The sequence below is a fragment of the Saccostrea echinata genome, unplaced genomic scaffold (genome assembly GCF_033153115.1).
Source record: "Saccostrea echinata isolate AGI-Se365-2 ecotype Australia unplaced genomic scaffold, CSIRO_AGI_Sech_v1 ptg000009l, whole genome shotgun sequence".
In the NCBI taxonomy this organism is placed as follows: Eukaryota; Metazoa; Mollusca; class Bivalvia; order Ostreida; family Ostreidae; genus Saccostrea; species Saccostrea echinata.
Genome location: NW_026889758.1, coordinates 37,272,362 through 37,297,033, shown reverse-complemented (window position 1 = coordinate 37,297,033; position 24,672 = coordinate 37,272,362). Strand labels below are relative to the sequence as shown.

The 24,672-nt window shown below is 34.0% G+C and overlaps 1 protein-coding gene across 1 annotated transcript in view; it reads left to right on the top strand.

Moving 5' to 3' along the window:
- LOC133182699 (uncharacterized) overlaps window positions 1-24,672 on the top strand; it is a 54,436-nt gene that overhangs the window by 28,182 nt on the left and 1,582 nt on the right. The window contains exons 11-18 of the mRNA XM_061317550.1: window positions 14,065-14,224; window positions 14,355-14,422; window positions 19,460-19,616; window positions 20,519-20,688; window positions 20,778-20,889; window positions 21,967-22,165; window positions 22,781-22,850; window positions 23,000-23,223. Of these exons, the coding sequence (XP_061173534.1) occupies window positions 14,065-14,224; window positions 14,355-14,422; window positions 19,460-19,616; window positions 20,519-20,688; window positions 20,778-20,889; window positions 21,967-22,165; window positions 22,781-22,850; window positions 23,000-23,223 (1,160 nt within the window). The remainder of the gene's footprint in view (window positions 1-14,064; window positions 14,225-14,354; window positions 14,423-19,459; window positions 19,617-20,518; window positions 20,689-20,777; window positions 20,890-21,966; window positions 22,166-22,780; window positions 22,851-22,999; window positions 23,224-24,672) is intronic.

Below are 24,672 nucleotides of genomic sequence, written 5' to 3'. Positions count from 1 at the left end.
GACTCGGAGGCTGTTGCAAGTCATAAGTTTGGTCTAAAAGTTGTTCTATAAATCGCTGTTACCATGGTAAATAAAATTATTCATCATGGCTGTCTTTTTTTTTATTCTTGAATCGATTGATAAAATGCACAAAAAGAGAGGTTAGAAGGTGTTTCGAGACGGAAACAATCCAATGGACCATTTGTCCGATGCTGAGATAATCGAGAGGTACCGCGGTTGCCGAGGCAATACCTCTTCATCGTTGATATAGTGCGGGAGGATGAAGAAGAAGCCAATCTGTTCCAGCAGAAATACAAGTACGTTCCTTTATTATTGACAGCATTTCATTTCAATAGTCATTCATTACACCACATTTGTCGTTAAAAAGAACCAATCTGGAAATATTTTCCTTTTAGATATACAGACTTATTCATAAATATATTAATCATTTAATATCTTCAGTGTCGCCTAAAAATAGCTTTTCAACCCATCAAAATTACATATATCCATCAAAATAAGAAGCTCATTTTCAACCTAGCTCACCTAAGCATGCCTTGTAACTACATAAATTAAAAAAAAATCATTTTTTTAAAGCATACTGAGGCAAACACGTATGATTACTGATCTTTAGAGAAAAATTTTAAAGAAAACATTGAATTTTATACATGTTTCTTCTCCATTACTATTTTAAATACAGATATGCCATGGAATGGACAGCAGATTTAGCCTATAACTGCCCTTAACAAACATGTTTTTATTAATAAGGGAAAGTGTGAGGACAATTTCATTATAGTGAACCCACCATAGCCCCAGGACCATAATTTGTACAAATATGACTAGTAAACTAAACATTATTGCATTAAAAAATGCCTTTATACCAGTTTGACTACTTGTACACTATATAATTGTACACTATATAATTGTGTACAGTATATGATTTGGTTACAAATATGAAATCCAATTATTAACAGGTTTTGGCCACTGTAAGGCGCCTTACAAGGCTGTAAGGCGACTTACATGTACATGGAATTTCAAGGTCAAATGTATGTGTTACGATGGACAAAGTTTTACATTCTTTTGTCATCACCTTTAGAATATCAAGTTTCCATCAAGTAACGAAGAAATCAGACGGACAAAAACATTTTTTTTTTGGAAAGGCAGGATTTCCTAATGTTATGGGGGCAATAAATTGCAACCTGATAAAAAATCCAAGCCCCATCAGGGAATGAAGGTAACTACGTCTGCTGCAATGAATTTCAAGCCTTAAATGTACAGGCTGTTGCAGATCTATGCAGATAAATAGTCTAAATATAAAATAACCGGAGAGGGAGAGAGAAAGAAAGAGAGAGTATTTTTCTCAATACACCACAATTTAAAGTTTTCGATTTTTAAAGAATATGATTTGCTGTGACAGCGATCTTTATAATTTTGCAAATTCACTGCTTTGGTATGCAAGAGGCCTTGGGCTGATCACGACAACTTTGTCTTTGAAAACTCAAATTTGAATGTCATCTTGGGTCAAAGTTGCTGTGGCTGGCTGGCTGGCTTTTAAAAGATTCAGGTACAAATACACAATACTTGAAATTGCATTTGTGCACAGATTAACCCATCTATTTACCTTAGTCTTTATGAATTACTCCTGCGTCTTAGGTTATCCTTTGAAGTTACACCCCGTGACTCCAGTAAGCAACGCTAGAAACCAACAGGAGGACAACTCCAACACTTCACATTGCAGAGCCCGTGTTGTGGTGGAGAGAGCATTTGGTGTGTTTAAGTCAAGATTCAGGTGAGTTGAACTCCAGTGATACCATTTATGTAAAATATTATGATTTAATTACTGTAAACGTATTACATATGGCTGTTTATATTTTTAGCGCCTTTTGCGGAAAGAAGCTTTCGCAAATTCAAGTACAGTCAATTCTCGAATTATTGCCATTCGATTTATCGCCATTCTCGCAATACCGCCATGATTTCCCAAGAACGTTTTTCCTGCTATATAAAATTCTCTTTATAACACCAAATTCGCATACCGCCATCCGCCACCCTGTTTTCACAACAAACGTCCATTTCAACGTGTCAATTATCTCGACATACCGCCACAGGTGCATGTGGTCAGTGAAGCGACTAATTGGTTGTCACTGTCCAGATCACCGTAAGTTACACGTAATTAAAGAATTAAATATTAATAATTTTTATCGTCAACTGTATATACGTAATTATAATTTTCTTTTCTGTTCATTAAAAAATGATTTAATTATGGCTCGAAAGCGGCTGTTGTTAAACTTGAGTTCGCCGACAATATTAGTTCGACGAGCCCTACTTCAAACAATGCAAAGTTTGTTTAAAAATAGTGATACAGTATATTAATTGCGAAAGTTTTAGCAACGATAATGCCATAAACTATTAATGTATTTACAGGAATTCAATATATCGGCAATCTTTCGGCAATAGATTACTAAGATCAGCATGTTTTCTTTAAAATATCAGACGTTCAGATTTACATGAATGTACCTGTGTTCATGTATTTATTTTATAAATGTGTATTTTGTTTTAAAACGAAATTAGTGTACGTAAAAAACTATGTGAGGCATTTTCAAATTTTGAAATGTGTTTTTATATAATACTAAGAATATAAACGCTAAATGTTTTATTTCCAAGAACGGTAACTCTATTTCTTGTTTCCCCAAAGGTGGGAAATTCAATTAATCGCCAAATTCGTTATACCGCCATGATTTCTAAATTACAAAAGGCGGCGGTTTATCGATAATTAAATGTCTTGCACATATATACTAAATAAGAAATGCACTAAAATAAATCTACGTTAACTTGTTCGAAAATCAATTTCCGCCAAATATCGTGCACGCTAAATATAATACATTAATTTTACAGTATTCTCATTCCACTAAAAGAAATCTGAGTTTTACAACTATATAATTTTATAAATCTTACTTAGGTGTTTACATCCAACTGGTGGTGCATTACCCTCCAGCATACAGAGATGTATTCACACCTGACCATTGTGACATGTTTCAAGCTGCAGGGACAAGAGATCAGACACCGACTGATACAACTCTTTTGAAGCTGCAATATCAATGTGATTTACATGTATACCCCCATGACATATCCCTATCCCGGTGAAGTGAATCTCTCAAATATACTCATGATCATGACTTACTGATATACTCAATTGTCTAGATTATTACATTACTTAGCATGTGATCAAAATATCTGTCTCAGTTGTAGGCTACATTTTTTTCAAATACACGACTCTCTCCTCATACTTTTTAAGTGGGCTCTATATTTCCTAAGGTTGGTTTTTCGTTACTTTTACATATAGATATTTAATAACTCAAATGGAACATTTCAAAATGAAGGAACCCCCCCCCCCCAACTCGCCTCATATGAATCGTACATAGTTTTTAAAACTTAAGATCCCACGTTACCTGCAGTCCGTAAGCTTTGTATCCGATTCCATGCTTCTTTTGATACAAGATTAAACAAAAACTGCATTTTTTGATGGATGGTCTACTCAAGCATAGATCAACCACAAATTATGAAAATCGCCCTCCATTAGATCACTAAAGTTAAAGATTCATATACTAGTATATATCGCCTTAATTTTTGGCAATTAATCCTTCCTGTTGATTTATTATTATCAACTTGCAATATTTGAACGAAGCCCATTTATCTTTTAATATATTTTTCAGTTACACCAGTCCACTTGCGATCTTTTAATAGGAAACAAAAAATATACAGTGTATTAATTTTTTAGACCCGGTTCTTCACGGCTCAATCCCATTCCGAGTGTCCGAATATCGGGCGTTATCAAAATTTTAAATAAATATACCGATCGTATTATGATTTAAAATAAATATTTTAAACATACATGTACGTAAACTCACCCTAGTAAAATTTGAAAGAGACTTCACAAAATTCCACCTTTTTTTCGTATTTTGTATCTTAAAAAATATTCATGGTAAAATAATTAAAAAGGATTGGTGGTTTAATAAAACTAGCTGCAATAATGTAGCCCCCTCCCTTTGGGGGGGGGGGATCCTCTCCAAAAAATATCAGATAAAAAATATCGGAGAGGGCTACATTATTGCAGCTAAAATAAAAACATAAACAGTTAATTATTTAATAAATTCAGATTTAACACCCCCCACCCCGAATTAAAGAAAAACACACACACACCAAAAAAAAAAATGCTCGGTCACTTTATGCTATACTAATTTAACTGAGAAAATCAACACTTGAGAATTACTGAAAAAGTAAATCAATAAGTTTAAAGCATTATAATAATGTATTCAAAACGACTCAAACCAAATCGCTATTTTAGTAACTGTGTTTTTATTCTCTCTGTCTCTCTCTCTTTCTCTGAAATTGTATTTGTCTATATATATAATGTCTTCAAAGGAACAACTACACACATGTACATGTAATGTAAATGGAACTCACACGAGTTAGTAAGGAAAAGGTCGATATTTAGAAAAATCGCATATTTCGTAGCACGTACGTACTCTAACGGATGGGGGTTGGGGTGGGATGGATCGAGTTTCACCCATTTTTTTTTTTAAGAAATAGTCATTTGCTATAATATAATACATGTATTTAGTTTATATTTTTTTAAACTCAAAGATGGCTGTCCCCTTGCCGTTTTTTCTTTCTTCTTGAAGCCGTAAACAATAGTGAGAATTATCAAAATAATCACCTTTAATATATATATTTTTTTTGCTTCTTGTTTTTCATTTTTCTCCCCCCCCCCTTCCCCATTCTGCGCTTTAGGCAAGTTTCTACTGCAGTTTTAAATAGATTTTAAATAATTGTTTTATATTTACCTAGTCCCCAATATATCATTTACCTGATGCATGAATAGCATTAATTCAAAGGGAAAATCAGAAAATTATATAGGAACACTTTGTAATTTGTACACGCCTTGATTTTGTATAGTCATCATCAGAGAGAGGTGCAATTTTTACTTCCTTTGCAAAAATCTAAATAATCTGTACTTCCGGTCAAATTGACACACGTCACCCGCGTGGCGCAGTGGTTAGAGCGTCTGCTCTAGAGTCGCGAAGTAAGGAGTTGATCCCTACGTCGCGGGTTCGAATCCCACTGCGGGACGTGGAGACCGGTCCTTCGGATGAGACCGTATAAACCGAGGTCCCGTGTCGCAGTAGGTGCTGGCACGAAAAAGATCCCTCACTGCTCATTGGCTGTAAGTGCCGAGTATAGGACAAAATTTGCAGCTCTCCACCGGCAAGTGGTGGCGTCTCCATATGAGTGGAAAATTCTCGAGAGGGACGTTAAACAACATACAAACAAAACAAACAAACAAATTGACACACTAGTGTAAGGAGTATATTTAGGATATATCCTATACGATGAAAATAGAAAGATCAATAGCCTTATAACAAAATAAAATAAAAAAACAACAAATAAAAGTAAAAACACAGATATAGCAAATTTAATGATATAACCCCTAGGAATGTAACAATAAACATTTCCTGTATTTAGTAACTTATTATTTGGTGATGTTATATAAACAAACTCGGATATAACGAATTAAAACATACATGTAATATGACGTCAAAAAGTATTTCTGTGACGTCATTACTCCTGAAATGACATCTTAATTTTGTGTGTTTAGGGCGGTAAACCGCTCTTTTGACCATATGATGACGTCGAAAGTAGAGCAATAATGAGCTTCTTTCTAAAGCTTTTCAAAGAAAATTTGCCTAGAGCTCGGCTAGGATTGTAATGTTAATATGGTTAATAAGGAGTTCCAAATATCGGAAATGGTACTTTTTCACGGCAGATTTTTATTCCTCCTGTATCGGTTGAGAATTAGACAAAAGATATTTCGTGTATAGCTGGTTAATAACAACTTTATGTTTTTAAAAATAAAACTCGAGTAACAAAGACTCTAAGAATTATTGAAAAAAAACACGTATAACTCTTCAACCAGACTTGTTTCTATGTGCATTTTCAGGCGCGGATCCAGGAATTGAAGTTAGGGGGGCGCACAAAGTAGGCAGGGGGTCTGGGGGGCGCCTTGAGTAAAGTAAGCAACTAAATAATGATTCAGTTCAGAAACATGTAAATAACCTTATTAGCATTATTAGGTAGAACAAGTAATTAAGTAAAGGAGGCAGGGGTCTTGAATTATAGTTTATTGCTTAAATCACATAAAAATAAAATAATTAATTTTAAAAAAATTCGCTGCTAGAGGATTGATAAGAAGCATTCTTCGTGGCTGCTGCCTGGCATACATTTCAACGACTGATTCGACGTCAATGTTGATGTCCTGGCATACATAAAGAAGAAGAAGTGCATTTAATCCTTCTTCTCCCATAGAACTCCTCGATGCTCGTTTGGTATATTTTAAAGCTGAGAGTTGAACACGTTCTTCTGTCTGATAGTGTTGAAGTTATGGTGTCTGGTCGGTCTTCCTGGCTAGAGCATAACCTCTTCCAGAGCTCCAGTTCTTGAGAAAAAGTAGAAGAGGATGGTAAATCAGTGTTATGGAAATCAACTAGAGAAGAGACCGTTTCCTCTGTGATTTTGTTAAAATTGTTTGGTAGTAGGTAAAACCCACGAAGAGCTGCTTTAGCAAGAGTAACAAACCTCATATCCATTTGCTGAATAACATTATCCAAAAACGGTATAAAAACTGTACGTTTGAAATATTCTTTGACATCTTCTTCTTCAATGTTACTTCTGTGAGTTTGTATACCACATCTTCTAGGAATTTCTATTGTAATGTCAGCTAATCTTGCCATTTTTTCTGACTTTGTATATATGATATTGTAATCAGCTTCATTGGTTCTTGCAAATTTTACGGTTTCCTTTACCAGTTCTACCATGTTGTAAGCTTGAATAACGTCCATTTCAGTTCCCTGTAGTTTCTTACTAAGTCTCATCAAATATCCAAAAAGATGTCACTCTGTTTGGAAACTGACAATAAATGTGCAATCTGTTATGTGCTTCATAAGTCCATATGCCTCGGTAACCGCTTTGCCATCCCATCCGCGTTCAGAAAACCCAATGGCATCTAAACAAGTAAGTAAAGCTTCATATTGGTCTTCAAAATCCTGCAGTGTTGTTATTTTCTCCACCCATCGAGTTTCACAAAATATTTTCATTTTTGATTTTGTAATGGCATCTTTTGATGGCCTTCCTTCATTCACAGTAGTTACAGCTTGTTTGAGACGCCTGCTCCTCTTCGGGGAGTAATGAAAAAAAATTCCAAGTTGCTTCAGTGCATCCAACATCACATGCACTTCCCGGACCTGACAACTCTGGCAGAGTACTAGATTCAAATCGTTGTTACTGCAGTAGTGATATGTTGCCTTTGGAGAAACTTCTTGGAATTTTGCAGCAAAACCATTGTATTTACCGGAAATGTTTGCTATCCCATCCATTGTTTGAGAACGGCAGCATTTCACATCAATGCCAGCAGATGAAAGCAATTTAATGACATTGTCGCAAATTTCTAACCCACTTGTGCCGAATTACTGGCTCAGATATTTTTTTTTCCATTTTTTCAGGATAATGGGTATGGCACTGTGCATAACACCTGTTCTCAGGAGACTCAATCCCTAACTTGCTCTCCAAAAACATATATCCATACCTAATTGATTCCAAATCGGTGTAAATGAGGGTAATGTCTCCCGCCCTTTTGTAGACCTGTTACAATGTCTCCTAGAATTTTGTCAAGGTCGTCTTCTTGTCGCATGCTAGGTAGTCGTTCGTATTTGTGATATTTGATGTTTGGCCTGTCTGGATTCTTTGAAATAAAAATAGCATCCCTTAAACCAATGTTTTTTTACCAGCTTTTCTTTTGTCGATTGTGATGCTGATGCTGTAGAAAGGGATACAGGTACTCCAGGGAAAATACCCAGCAATTCTTGTATTCTAGCAAAATCCTTCCAAAAGTCTTCCCCCTTAAAAAAAAATAACATTTACAATTTTAAAATAGTTTGTTGGCTTAGGGGCATTTAAAATGAAAATAAGTTTCGGAGTTACAATCTTCTGCTCACCAAAAATTTTGTCTAGCTGTCTGCCTGTCCATAAATGTTTCACATTTTTAACTTCTCCAGAATCATAAGGCCAATTTTAACCAAACTTGCAACAAAGCATCCTTGGGTAAAGGGGATTCAAGTTTGTTCAAATGAATGGTCATGCCCTCTTGAAACTGAAGGGGAGGTTATTAAGAACTATTGAAAATTTGGTGGCATCATTTAAATTTCTCAAGAACCACTTCGCCGGAAAAGTTCGAACATCTGTGAAACCTTCACTACACATTGTAGATTCAATTTTGTTCAAATCATGACCTCAGGGGGTGTGATGGGGACACAGTGGGGGATCAAAGTTTAACATAGGAATATATAGGAAAAAAAATCTTTCAAAATATTCTTCTAAAGAACAAAGCCATAATAAGTCATAATGATATGGAAGCATCCTAAAGTAGTGTAGATATAAGTTTGTTCAAATCATGACACATGGGGGTAGGATTAGGCTATAATGGGATCAAATTTTTACCTAAGAATATATAGGAGGAAAAACCTGCTGATAAAGAACATGTTCATATTGACTCAGGTGAGCCTTTTGGCCTATGAGCCTCTTTTTCTCTTAATATATATCGTACCATTCTTGTATCATGTGTGCTTCATCTATGCAGATACCACACACATGATCCTGCAAAGCTTGGCTTTGTAAAATTTTCCTTCCTTCTCTTGAAGAAAGGAATGCCTCGGGATGGGCATAAATAAGGCGACATTTTTCAGTTGCCCTTTCTTCTGGAGGGACTTTCATCAGTAGCTTCCCAACATCTTCATCAGTGTCAGCATCATTGCTGCTGTCATTTCTTTCCTCATTGTCATCCACAATATCTACAGGATTACAGAACTTAATATGCTCATTATTGTTTGTCTGTATCTGTTACAAAAAATCTTCAAGTTGCCTCATTTGGCAAAATGTTGCACTGCATAAGCATATCAATGAATCATACTATAAATTCCATATTGGTGACAACAATTATTTGAATTTATTATGCCCCTTCATGAATTTGACCGGTGCATATAGCCTCTGTCGTATGATGACATTTCAATCCTTCCATCTTGACTGTTCCAAGAAATTGTCCAGAATATTTCTGTCAAAGTTCTTGCACTCATGCATATAATTGTGAAAGCTATTCAACTGTTTCATTATGTTCTGACTTATATCGGTTTCAAAGAAATTATTCTATTCCTTGTTTTGCATTTAACTTTACACCTGATTAAGAAGAGGGTATATATATTTTTTCATTTAGAAAAAAAAACTTACATTTCAACCAACAGATATTAGAGAGGTCATATTATATGAAAAATTTTTATTTCTTTCATCACATAATTAGTTTAGACTATGCATACCAAAAATCTTCATGCTGCATTATACATTTTTGTACCTTGTGTGCAGTTGCTCTGACATATTTTTTTGATATTCCCTAGTTAACTCATCAGACAACTGGATGTATGGGTTACACACGCAGGTCTAACTGTTAAAATTAGTATATATCTTGGTCATTTGGATTTAGTACAAATGATTCTTTCAGTTAATTGCAATTCAGACTGCCCCCAGGATTTGAACCTGGACTTCCTCAATGTCAGCAAATTAGAAACTGCCAGAAGCATGAGGTGTGCTGACCATTTACACTAAGACAATCTGTAAAGTACAATGTATCCATAACACAAAAAAACTTGTAATTAAGAAAATAATTTACTTGGCTTCTGTTTTGGTATGTCCTTCATTCACCAAATCTTTCAACAGAATAGAATATACATGTATCTTTGTGTGTTGGGGGGGGGGGGGGAGATTTATATGAAAGATGTTAACAGCTGGTTAATGCTTATTGTGTCTCTGTATGTGTGGTAGTTTTTAATCCTGAACATGAAGAGTGTTGTGGTCAATAAGGGACCGGGCATAATCAAATATAAATAAATATTGCCTGGTCCCGATAGCATTAGAAAGAATTAAGCATTAGAAATAAATGAGGATTTTAAAAAGATTAAAAACTGGCATACCTGTCCCCAGTGCAGGTTTCAGCTTGTAGGTGGAACCATCTCTTCCCGTAATATCAAGAGAACAGGCTGGAATTCCCTTTCGCATAGTTTCATAACTTGATCCTTCATAATCGCGTTCATTGGCGATATCTCAAGGACAACTGCCATGGGATCATCGGAAAGAAATGGCATCAGTTGAAAAATAACACTTTTTCCAAAGCCAGTCGGAAGTAAACACATGAGGTCCTTTGACTCTATGAAAGCACAAAGTGTAGTTGTTTGTTCTAACTTTAATTCATATGTTATTCCTAACTTCTTTTTAGCACTTGTTAATCTGTCTGAATCCATGTTTTCATTGAAGTGAAAGTAGAAAATATTATATTTGAAAAAATATTAATTTTCGTTTTTCGTTATTTTTTTTTTTTTACATGTTTTTTAAATATATATTGTATATGTAATTTGTAACTTCGGTCTCATTTATGAAGTTCTTGGGGTAATATCTACGCACTTATTCTTTTCTGTAATTCGGCCGCGTTGTACGCGGACGTACATTATCCCAATTCGGTATGCGGTATATGGTAGTGTCTCTATGTGCGGAGACGCAGAGAACTATGAGTAGTATGCATTTTCTTCATGTTTTCCATGAAACCAAATAGGGCTGGGCAATAATATCGATATTCAGGCATATTCGTTAGCAAAAAATATTGTATTGCGGTACGTTTTTTCAGTACCAATATACTGGCAAAATGCTTGGGTATTAGATTTCTGAAGTAAAATTTAATAAGTCGGAAACGTTTTCAAGCGTGCAAAGCGGTAAGGTTGTTGCATGGATGCATTTTGTTGCAAAACTAGTGAAATCGGCAAGAACTTTCTTGTGACAAAGTATTTATAATAGTTACATGCATTCTGCTTATAAATTAGGGAAAAAAAACAAACATTTTAACTGTTATTGAAAACATTGCAATACATATCGCAATACAGATAAAAATGTTGTAATATATTGCAATACGTAATTTTCAGCCGATACCAAGCCCTAAAACCAAATAATTCAACTTCGTTAAACGCACAATTTGTCAAACGATATTCAGAACTTTTCAAATACCCCTCATATGTTCCTTCTTAATCATAATTAGTGGTTATAAAGTTTACTTGTTCGTGTTGGTCTATGGTATGATTTTTTTCTCTCCTTTTTTTTGAAAATATTTTAGTAGTCAAATTAAAAAAAAAATTTATTGTTAATACACTGATTTGTACTAATAGAAGATATTATTTTTATACAATACATACATACATACATATATATATATATATATATATATATATATATATATATATATATATATATATATAGGATCTCCCATGGTTTGTGGTCAGAAATGTTTTTTTTTAATCCAACGACACAACGGGTTGGATGAAAAATCATATCCAAACCATAAACTAGGGAAGATTCTTTTTATTACATGTTTGACAAATAGTTATTTCACGTTTTGTACTGTTTTGTAGATGTTAATCCACTAATTTGACTTACTCACATCCACGCAAAACCCATTCTGATGTCACAATCGTGGATATGAAAACGACTATATCTATTGTATAAAGGACTAAACATGTGTTAGATATAGGACCTCCAATGATTTGTGGTTCGATATGATTTTTAGGTCACCTGAGTCACTCAGGTGACCTATTACTATCCGTTTTTGTCTGTCGTCGTGCGAAAAAAATGAAAACTTTTAGCTTCTTCTCTGAAACCGCTCAACCAATTTCAACCAAATTTGACATATAGCATCTATGGGTGAAGGGGAACAAAAATTGTGAATTTCATGGTCACTGCCCCCTGGGGGTTGGGGCTAAAACCACCAAAATTAATGCAATCTTTAAAAATCTTCTTCTTTACTCCTGGACATCAAGCAGTCGAACTGTTGGTATGATTGTAATAAGCATTGAGCCCTCTACCAAAATTGTGAAATTCATGGCCCCAGGGGTCAGGGGTTCTGGTGCTCGGGTGGGGCTATATAGATCATTTAGTGAAAGTGCATTATTTTTTGGAAAATCTTCTTCTCTGCTCCTGGGTATTAAATAAACTGAGTACATAGTTATGATGAGCAAGAGTGCCTCTTCAAAAAAAAAAAGCATTGAGCCCTCTACCAAAATTGTGAAATTCATGGCCCCAGGGTCAGGGGTTATGGTGTTAGGTCGGGGCTCTATTGATTATATAGTGAAAATGCATTAATTCTTTGAAAATCTTCTTGTCTGCTCCTGGGTATTAAACAAACTAAGTATATAGTTATGATGAGCAAGAGTGTATCTTCCAAAATTGTGAATTTCATGGCCCCAGGGTCAGGGGTTCAGGTGTTAGGGCGGGGCTGTATTAATTATAGCGTGAAAATGCATTAATTCTTTGAAACTCTTCTTCTCTGCTCCTTGGTATTAAATAAACTAACAAAGTACATAGTTATGATGCGCAAGAGTGTCTCTTCCAAAATTGTGAATTTCAAGGCCCCTGGGTCAGGTGTTCCGGTGTTAGGGTGGGGCTCTATTGATTATATAGTGAAAATGCATTAATTCTTTGAAAATCTTCTTCTCTGCTTCGGGGTATTAAAGAAATTAACTAAGTAAATAGTTATGATGCGCAAGAGTGTCTCTTCCAAAATTGTGAATTTCATGGCCCCAGGGTCAGGGGTTCCGGTGTTTAGGTGGGGCTCTATTGATTATACAGTGAAAATGCATTAATTCTTTGAAAATCTTCTACTCTGCTCCTGGGTATTAAATAAACTAAGTTCATAGTTATGATAAGCAAGAGTGTCTCTTCCAAAATTGTGAATTTCATGGCCCCTGGGTCAGGGGTTCCGGTGTTAGGGTGTGGCTCTATTGATTATACAGTGAAAATACATTAATTCATTGAAAATCTTCTCTGCTCCTAGGTATTAAATAAACTATTTTAGAAGTAGTTATGGTGAACGTGGCTGCCTTTTCAGAAATTATTAATTTCATGGCCCCTGGGTCAGGGGTTCAGGTGTTAGGGCGGGGCTCTATTGATTATATAGTAAAATCGCATTAATTCTTTGAAAATCTTCTTCTCTGCTCTTGGGTTTTAAATAAACTAACTTAGTGCATAGTTATGATGAGCATGGTTGCCATTTCCAAAATTGTGAATTTCATGGCCCCTGGGTCAGGGGTTCTGGTTTTAGGGCGGGGCTCTATTGATTATATAGGGAAAATGCATAAATTCTTTTAAAATTTTCTTCTCTGCTCCAGGTTATTTTTCAAACAAAGGAAGTTCATGGTTATGATAAGGATGAATGTAAATAATGTATTTGAATGCTTAATAGAATAAGAAAATCATGCAAAAATATTTATTGTATAATACAAAAAGTACTTTCATAGTTTTGATGATCAGGTAGACTTGGAAATAATAGATGAATAAAATTGAGACAAAAATAACTTATCTTTTTTAATTGTTCTTCAAAGGCCAATAGAGGCCAATGTGAGAAGTAATAATATGGGGTTAAAAATAGACAGTTGTTGATAGTCTGCATGGTAATAGTATAAATGGGGGACAGATAGATACTAGATCAATTATTTTCTTGATGCAAATCATACTATTTCTCTTGCTTTTGGGCAACAAAGCGTCATTTATCAATTTATGGATCCTCTAAATTGTTGTATTGTACTCAGGTGACCGTTAAGGCCCTTGGGCCTCTTGTTATCCAACGAGTTGTGTGTTTTTTGTCCCCGAGCCTTGGCGAGGGGGAAAAAACACACAAGAGTTGGATAAAAATCATATCCAACCACAAATCATGGAAGATTCTTTTTATCACATATTTTTTTTTCATTACTATCATTGTTTTACATTGTTTTCGTATTGAATCTACATTATTTTACTTAGTCACTTTCATTTAAAACCCATTGTGATGTCCCAGTGGGATATGAAAAAAATATCCAATGAGTGATATCTACGGGATAAAGGGGTAAACATGTGATAAATGTACATATAAAATGTTTGGTTTCTCTGCATGAAAATTAATCATCTGCAAACAAACAGGATAATTTACCATCATCTACATCTGTAATTAAATGGGGGACTATCGACCAAGATGACACTAATAATTTAACAATAGAGGTAGATGATTCAGTAGATTCTCTGCATATTGAAATAAATGGAACAACAAATTCAAGTGACATTCAACTGAGAAACCCAAATGGTAAGTCAAAAAATACTTAATATTTAAAATTAAAGAATAACCGTATCAAAACAGTTTTCTTTTTAAAATTTTTATTTACTACGTAAATCACTTCAAGAAACAGATAATATAAATTAATATATTTTGCCAGGTACATTGATTTTACTTGAATCTGTAAATGGGTATGTACAACAAACTGGGATACAGATATCAATTCAGGTAAGAATTTTGCTTTTATTTAGAAAAACCATACTCGCTACTCGCTTATTTCTTAAAAACGATTGCTCATCAAATATTCAATTTCAACAACTACTTTAATATCCGATAAAGATTTAATTTGTTTTAACGAGGCCGAGTCTAAATCGAGTACGCATGACTTTGCGCAGCTCTTTAATTTCATGCAGTCGTATGTGCAACATTACACATTTCCCATATATTGTGGTTTAAATACAAAATTAACATTATCTTTAACGCCTATGAGTCTGAAAATGTGCTTTTCCAACAATAATTAGGAAAAACACTGAAATGACTCTTAACAACGTTACTGTTTTCCGATTTTGTAAGCAATGCATGACGCTGAAGAATGACGCATGACTCGCTTGTATATTCAACTGTTCAAGATGTCCATAGACATTTTACATAAAACTGTTGACAGAACATTAAGGAACATACTAGCAATCTAAACATTGTTATTTTTTACCAGAATAATTCATCTGCGCTGATAATGCATCTGTTCCGATATATATGTTCTGCAATATGGCAATTTTAGAGTTATTGGACATTGAAAAAAATAAACTTTGTAATAATTCCTAGACCAACCTAGATGTAAACTTTTTTGAAAGAACTAAGTACGTTACGTATTATTCGAAGGCCCACAATTTTTCGTATTTTGATATACACGTTTGCAAAAATATAACTACTATGTTTATGTAGAAGAAGATCGGTAGTTTTGATATATGCATAACAAAATTTCGTTAGTACGTTGATTAGAGGTATTCACAGGATTTGAACATCCGTTCTTTCCGGAAATTGCTATTTTTTCCATTATTTTTACAACAAATTCCCAAAATTGAAGTAGTGCACACCCCTCGAGCAAAATAAAACATATATATATTTGAAAATAATTTGATGAAAGACAAGCAAAAATAATGGTAAGAATTTGCTCGAGGAATGTGCAGTACGTTAATTTTGACATTTCATGACTATTTCCGGTGGCGGATAACGAGTTAGTCGAGAGGCGAATTCTTATCTAGGAGTAATAATAATGGTGTATTTCGTGTAATAATGTTTAAAAAAAAATTATCATTGATCGACCATATTTATATTGCTTATACAAATATATTTGTCATGAAATAGCATAAATTTTAAAAAAAAAATGTTTTATAGAAATGACAAATTATTTTATACAGATAAGCCTTACACTTGATAAATGTTGCCAGCAAGAAGGGAAGAGATCAATTTAATATACTAAATCTAAAGCAATAAAATAAAAATGTTCAGCTGACAAATAAATTCACTAAAAGTATTATTGCAGAAAAGAAAATGCTTAAATCCTAGTCTTTATTTTATTTTGCTACTTACATGTAAACGGCCTAGTTGACGTCACGTCTGCATACATGTACACAATGTATGCAAATAAATTACACCCAATAAACTCAAAGATGACGTCACAATAGGTCCCCTTGCAACAATCTTTTTTTCGGAAGGGGGGGGATAAATTCCCAATCTTTTTGGATTCCGTTGGTTAGGATTGATCAGATTAATTAATATTCTGAAGTCTTGTATTTTCAGTCATTTATACAAGTGCACGGTTGATGTTTCAATATATTTTCAGATTTTATAATTTCACGCACAATATAAGCGTATTGCATCTGCATAAGTTTATATTGTAGGCATTGCCGTTAATATTATGCATATAAAAACAAAGGCTCATATTTCACCTCGTAAAATTTTTTTTTTACCCGTATATTCTGCTTAAGATCATTCTACATATGCCAGAGTTGTGATTTCTTATCTGTCGAGGATCTAGTGAAGTTAAAAAAGACTGGATCGAATGAGAAAGCGACAGAAAGGTCCTAAAAAGAATTTCGGAAAAAAAAAAAAATAAAAAACTGAAATCGGATGAGGGGTTCACTTTTCAGCAAGGTTACATGTCACTTAATTCTTTCACCCCTTTACGGCGGTGTATGTGTATCACACAATTTAATACATTTATAAGTACTGTGGAACAAAATTATCTGTCAGTGTGGACAAGTCTGAAAGCAAGTTATTTATCAGGCACGAAGAATCAGGGGAGCAGGGCCCCATCCCACTTTTTTCCAAACTTTGAAAATGTTCCTTGAAAGGCTCCCCCCCCCCCCACCTCTATCTGCTGTAGCATAGGTAGAGTTTAGGAATTTAATATATTGGGGGGGATCGGTTTTGAAAAAAACGTGTGAAAAAAAGGTTTGAACCTACCGTGACACGGGGCCTTGGTTTTTAAGGTCTCATCCGAAAGACCCGCAACTTTCACTTAAAGGTACCGAGCGCTTGACGAAAGAACAGTTGCTACCTATTTTTTTATCGACTTAGGTCGGTCGCGGCCGTGATTCGAACACACGACCTTCCGATCACGGAACGAGCGCTCTACCTTAAATGGATTGAAAAGCAGGCAAAAAGGCCTATGATCTTTGGTATCGAAGGCTTACAATACTTACTTAAAGATAGGCTGTCATATTGAGCGAAACTTCAAGCAACAGAGTCGAAACTTCAAGCTACTGTATTTATTTATAATTATAAGTACTTATTTTAAAAAAGATCGTAAAAGTGTTCTTCAAAGAAAGTAAATGTCTATACATGTACATGTTTATTTTTATTTTATTTTATTTATTCATTTATTTATTTTGAAAGGCTATACTTAGTTGGTGAAAAAAGCCTCAATTGGTTGAAGAAAATGCGATAGAAAGTTGCCTATGCCAACTATCCAAAAGAAGTGCTGCATCTCTACCAGCTTGTAAAAGGGGGGGGGGGGGGTTACTTGATCCGTGCATTTGAGAAGGGCTATCCAGTGACATAAAATTATTAATCTAATGACAGTACTTTTTTCATTTTTTTTAAGGGGGGGGGTGAGGTTTTTTCAGATGACAGGACTGAGAATACTTTCTTAAACACATTTTTTTTGATAAATTCGTGAATGACGTCGCGACTCGTTAGAAAGGATGAGCTGGGGAATTTGCCCTTTCAATGTTATCTATTAATTAAAATATCTGATCTTTAATACTTTCTTATAAAATTTTATAGGGAATCTGACATTCTATGAAATAGTGTTATAAGTTTTAATGCAATCTTAAAAACAACCAAGTAATTCGCATAAGAAATATTATCTAGCTTTTAAAAATAAAAATCTTGCTTGAATTAGAATAATGGGATACTTAAAATAAACGCACTATTAAATATGCGTTAGGCATCTCTCCCCCCCCCCCCCCTCCCCCGCCTCTCTCTCGTTTTAAAATCATATAAATTAATCTTTCATTTGTACGTATATTGTCAGACCCCAAAGCCAAACTATTTGTCTGAGGCCATTAATTAACCGATCGATGGAATGTTTTGTTTTACCTTTGTATCTTGTGCTGGCTTCCATGATTTAAATTTACTTAAATCACACTGCAGTTAAGGAGGCTGGGGGGTCAAAAAATTAACCATCAGATATAACTTAATTAATTTTTTAGATATGATATCTTAAGCTGTCAACCATCATTTGGCAAACAAAAATTTCATACATTTTAGTTTTAAAATTTGATCATTTTTGTATATCTTTATATGGAGCTCTTCTTCTAAAGGAGATCAATACAGTCTGAAAATGGCCACAACCTCCCAGCCCTCTTAAACGTGGTCAATTTCGTCACTGTCGAACACCAACGAATGCAAATGAGATTTAGCTGATCCCGCCCACAATTTTGACGTAAGCGGTCCAATTTCGGTCCAATTTCTCATCGACAGGTCAAATTTCTTACCTGCGGCCAAACATAGATTTTTTATGACCGCTCAGTACAACATGTGTTGTGGAAATGTGTGTATAGATTTATATGGAAACCAATTTTTAAAGGTAAAACAAAATTTTGTGTTGTACTCTGGAAATCTTCAGAATAAACTCTGAAAATATTGTAGGGAGCAAATGTCAAAAGCTATTTGTGCATATGTTTATAAATGATAGAGGCTGTGTTCGAATGATTAAAACTCTGTATCAGACAAGGGCGGTCTTTGAGAAAATGGATTATCTGTAAAAAATCTGAACAGAAACTTTGAGTTGGTAAAGTCATGGAAAGAGAAAGGCGCTTTACAGTTGCTGATCTTGTAAATGCACAGTTACGCGGTAAAATAAAACAAAAATAAACATGGAAAAACAAAATTATGCTACTGGAACTATTGTTAGCAAAATAAATTAAAATTGATAGAGAAAGGTTTTTAGTAAATGGCTATTGGACCCAACTGTGTGAAATATAAAGGGAGATTAAAAAAAAAACAAAAACACCATGACGCACTGTTTTTGACGTAATAATGTAGCTCGGGGTTACCAAATATGTTGATTTAAAATTAGGTAAATTGATTTCTGTTAAATCGAATGGAATGTAACTTCATACATCAACAAAATAAATATTTTTATATAAGAAAATGTGTTCTTTTTTAATATTTCTTGAAAGTAATATAAAGAACTTTCCAAAAACCCTCATAGTGTCGTTAGGTTAACGTCATAGTGTTATTTTCCTAAAGAAACTATCTATATTCAGATAGCTTTGTAGGAAAATTGACTTGAGATAATTAAAAAAATTAAGCTGAATTAAAAAGAAGACATCTTAGACATGTCTCAAAAAAATCATCAGATTTTGGGACAGGGCGGATTTTGGTACATAACGTACCTTCTTCTTTCACAATTTGGTGACATTTTACAATAACTTTCATGTACTTGGCTGAAAAAGAAATCTCTAGGGCAGAAATACAAAAAATATAGAAAAAATGTGATAATTTGGCACTTTTCCAACAAATTCCCATAGGGTCCAATAGTAAAATTTGACAACTTTTGAGATGGCCCCAAAGAAAACATTCGATTTTTTTTAATCCTAAAACAATAAATATGATAGTAAAAATTAATTTAAGAAAAATTATTAAAATCTCTAGGGTAGAAATAGACTCGGCCTCGTTAAAAACAAAGCATGCATGCATTACATTCAGTATCACTTATTCACATCGATCTCTCGCTAAAATGTTTTATTTTTTTAGACCCCGGAAAAAGGAGAATGGACTTTAAAGAAAGTTAATAATAATAATCAGTGGAATGTGACTATCACAGCTAATAGTTCATTTGATATTACATCAACTTTACTTGAGATGTCAACGGAAGGCATCCCTTACCCAGTGAAGGGAAACCCGCTATCGGGTATAAATATGTGTATTGAGTGTTAAATGTAATTATTATCACGATCTATTTGTGGTTGTGTTAGAATGTGCACATCGGGAAATGAGTCGTTATTTTTTCATTGTTCGATGGAATAATTTCTAGTTAATAACTTTCATAAAAATCATGAATAAAAGTTTTTAAAATTTGCTTAATAATAATAATAATAATAAATAGTTGTACTTATTTTTTCAATTTGTTTTTCATTTCTCATCAGATATTTATTAATTTATAATTTTTATAGGAATTTATTACATGAACTGTTCCCCAACATTGGAGTGTGTAAGATATAAACACAGAACGTAATCTTTCTGGATATCAATTACAGTGACAAAATGATTAATAAATATTGGAAAAAAAATATACATGTATAAGCAAATGTACTACAGTTGCAAATGAAACAATGTTTTTTCTGCACTTCGCATTTATTGTGATACATGCCTTTTTCAATAAAATATTGGCATTATCACGTGACAAAATTCCAGGGATCGAATCAACACGTCACAGTGAAAAGTTTGCATGTCTTTTTAGTCAGAAATCATTGAGACATTCATCTTGTGATAAATAATTGATCACGAAATAATCCTATTCTTTATCACCGATTTCAATATCCATGAATTAATTTATTTTTAATTAAATAGAACTTTTACAATTCACCGAAAACTAAAGTGTTTAAAAATGCACAGAAAAGTAAAGTAAGTGTATATTTTTGCAAGCAAAATGTATACTTACTGTACTTTCAAATTAATTATTAAGACTCTTCCATATGGAAATAAACATGTTTGTGGCCGATTAGATGCTTTGCATCAATTTCACTTGTTTCCAAAATGAACTATGACAATAGAGCGTTGAAATTTAATTTAAAGCCAAAACATATTTTGCAGGCAAAGAATATTTAGTTGTTACATCATTGCAAAACCTCCCTACAAACTATACCGTGTCATTCCTTACGCTAGTGGACGAAACAGGGCAGACTATCAGTAAAATGAATGCCAGTCTTCTCAGCGCTTCTCCAAGCCTCCAGTATTATGCTAAAACAACGATTACCAAGCAGGTTATATTGTACTTCTATCAATTTTAAATAATTTAAGAAAAATATATAGTCCTATGTAAGATGTTTTTACATAAATCCTTTAAATTTAGATATCAGGAATTCAGTTTCATGGTGCAGATTTTACTGGTCGTCCTTTTTTACGCTCCGTTAGACATGCCATCACCCCTGTAGATGTATCCCTCAGAATGCGCCCTTTTGTTGGTAAGAACTTTTTATCTTCCATTTGGAAATTTTTGCTGTAAAAATTCAATATTTTTTTGTGATCGGCACACATAACACATAACGCGACGGACAACTTTGTTCACTGTGCACTGACAGCTTCATGTAAATCTATCATATTAAGTACTAAGGAGCTTTTTTTAATGAAATTACTTTGAGATACAAACATTTTTAATATACGCGCAAAAAATTCATTATCGTCTTGGAAGACTGTATACAACTATACAGAGTTGAAGTATATTACACTCTTCGGACTATGCACTTCCTCTCTTTCGTGATTGGTAGAAATTGCATGATGTAAAAATTTTCAATTATTTCATTGGTTGTTGAAATGCTGTTCAAGGCAAGGGAGATAATTTTCTGGTGATTAAATTTTCGTACGTCTTAACAATTTTTCGAGATTTTCAATCTTAAAAAAATTGACAAAACGACAGAGGAAAATGGCAATAAATGAATCTAAATAACACTTTTATTTTTGTAGCAATTATTATAAAGCTTTTCTATATTTTCATGGTAATCAGAAATATTTTTATTGCATGCAAGCATTACAGTTTGTATTATTTTTTTCTATGTTTTACAGTCTTTCTACTTTCGTTCAAATAGACGCTCGGCTGTCTCCGTAAACTCCAACCAGCAGAGTTAGAGTTTACGGTTTTGATTTTTAACTAAGCTATGTATGTAGAAACTAAAAATATACTTGACAAAAAAAGTTTAAGACTTTAAATATCAGGATCCAACCTCGTTAAGTTGTTGCTAAAGACGGCAGAGCGTTTTGAAATAGCTCTACTTGTTATCAATAGACAATTTCCCATTAGAGTAAAGTTTATTCATTGCTGTTTCGACAAAGTCTAACTCGTACATTATTTTATTCGTTTATTAGGTAATTGTTCTTTGACATTACGTAAGTCTGAATATTACACTCCCCGATCACTTCCTTTAAAAGGAATACTTGTCCACGTTTGATTTTGCAAATTTTGATACAAATAGTAAAACTTTTTATTTTCATAACTCACTTGTATCAGTATACAGGTAACTGATACTATTATACAAAAATTATAGGAGATCTGTCGCTTTCAAAATTGGAACAAATTCAATACACAATTACCAACCATGGAACAGCCAACAAAATTGTTGTTGTGACAGTGTCTGATGACAGGAGTTATATTGTTGGGAATAGATCCCTAACGTTAGTCATTCAACCAGGAGAAACAACAGAGGAATCCTTCAGTATCAGAGGAACAACCCCTTTGACTATTGTGTAATGTAGCTTTTTTTCTCAATAGATATTTTTGAATGAAATATGGAGATAACGAACAGTATTCAAGCTCAAAGTCCAATTAGACAATACAAATCGGGAGCAGAGCAAACACGGACCTCCGAAAACATCAGAGGTGGGATCAGGTGCCATGGAGAGTGAGAATCCCCTGCCGACCGGTCACAGCCACCATGTGCTCCTTGTCATAGTCGGGAAAAATCCGTAGACAATTCAGTGTATAAATAATGGCCTAACAATTAGTAAGAAAAACGTCAGTCAGCACTTGACTTAATGATTGGTTGTTTGTGCTAACAAGGTCATTGTATCGACCAAAAAACAAAATGATGGCTTCAAACGAGACTGTTGATATCCTTGTTTTATCAACTTCTTTGTCAATAGCTTGTCTCATTTTAGAAATTGTTCATACGTAGAGCATGCTCTTGCGAATCGAATCGACTGGGAGACAAAAAACCCATATGCAGGTGATAAGGGTATATTGCTACATAAGTAAGGGTACTTTTTTATTGATCAAAACATGTTACAGTGTAACACGATATCAAAGAGGAAAAAGAGCTAAAAGAATAGAAATGAGTTGAAAAAATGTTCTCATTTGAACAGTACTGTGAAAATATCTGTGGAGGAAAAGGAAACATTAGTAGAACTCCAGACTGTTACCAAGAAACTGACGGTATGTACATAGGTTAATTACAGCATTAATTTACAAAACAAATCCAAGCAATTCTACTTACCAAATAGTTTATATTTGAAATGTTATTATTCTGAACAAAATGGAGAAATGTAGAGTAGAACTCACAGTTCTGATCGAAACATTTTAAGGTATCATCTGCCATACGTCCATCGTGTAAAGTGACTTTAGATGAGGATACGTGTCGAAGTCAAATTATTAATAGCAGTAGTTGTGGCGATGTTGTGTGGCAAGGGGGAGCTGAATTTAATTTTTCTGGAACGCTTCTAAGGTCTCTGTATGTGTCCAGTTCTTCTGTTAATTTGACACATAGTTCCTTACTAGTTTCATCTGGCCTGGTGGACGCTTCACTAAGGTACATTTGTTAAATATTTCTTACATTTTTTTTAATAAAAATACTTTTACTCGTATACGAGTAAAATGTTTCTTACACACTTAATATAGTGTTTACCTTAATAACAACTAACTATGGCCTATGAGGGCTGTTTAGGAATTACTGAGACATTCTGCTTTTCCTCCCCTTTAAACTACTCTCTCTGTATACGTTTAACAAGGAGTAACAATAAATAAAAGCAAGAAGTAATTGTATTTAAGAATCATTATTAAATGGTAATGTATATTAATTTTTCGATGATATGAGTATACAGTGTATTTATCTAGATATTAAAAATTCGTTACTACAAGTTAACAAGCACTGTAAAAAGTGTTGAATACAGAGTAAGTTGCATTTCCGATTTTATTGTTGCCATTTTTTGCAAGTGCCATAGAATTTTGATTTGAAATATCGAATTCATAAATTTTTTTGCATCAAGCTACATGTATAGAAATTTGTTTAAGACAGCAAAATGAATTTCGACTTCAAGGTGGTATAGGAGATTACCTCGTTATAAATGTAGCGTTGATCTATAGGACCGGAATTGGTTTTAGTCTTTACAAAAAATTATCGATTTCCGTTCTGGCCAATGCCTTTAGGCTATATACTAATTCGTTTCTCATACATTATTTTATTTCCAGTCAATGCATGTAGTATGTAGAAATAGGAGGAATCTTTTCATAGACATTAACTATGAAGTCATCCTTACAACGTCAGGGGGTTATGAGTAAACTTGTTGCCGTTGGACTCCTGACAAATTTTATTTGATATCGGGCTGACTGGAGCGACGCCTTTTGGGAAAATTACAAATCTTGATTGTTTTCCTTATCTCTCTACCAATAAACAATGCGTAACACGAATGCATGATTCCTTTGTGTTTATAATTATATCTTTATACTTCAATTTGATTGGTGCCTCTCAATGAGAGAAGAAAGCCCAAAGATGTCGACTGAAATTTGTCAGGGGTCCAACGGCATAACGTTATTTGCACGTTTACAATAAATTATTAACGGAAAATTTTGTATGGAGAGGGTAGGTATCGCCGAATGTTAACTAGAGATGACAAAAATGCATCCGTTTGGAGGGTGGGTGCTGTGAAAAAAAAGAACAAATGATTGAAAGAAAAGAAAAGAAATTGACGCTTATCTTGAGATGTTTTATAAACGAACAACTGAATTATGCAAGTTTATCTCAACAGGACCAGGACGTACCTAATGAATTCATCGACTATGAGTTTTGCATATTTGTTTAATTTTTCCTTGGTAATATTTTGGTGATTTTCTACCAATTCATCTCCTTCTACGGTTGGTTAATTGCCTTCGTATGTCCCTCATGTTTGTTCGCAAAATTTAGCATGTACTCAGCACTTGTGACTATTTGTGCAACGATGGATATATTTTGTACCAGCATTTATTGCTACACGCGGGACTT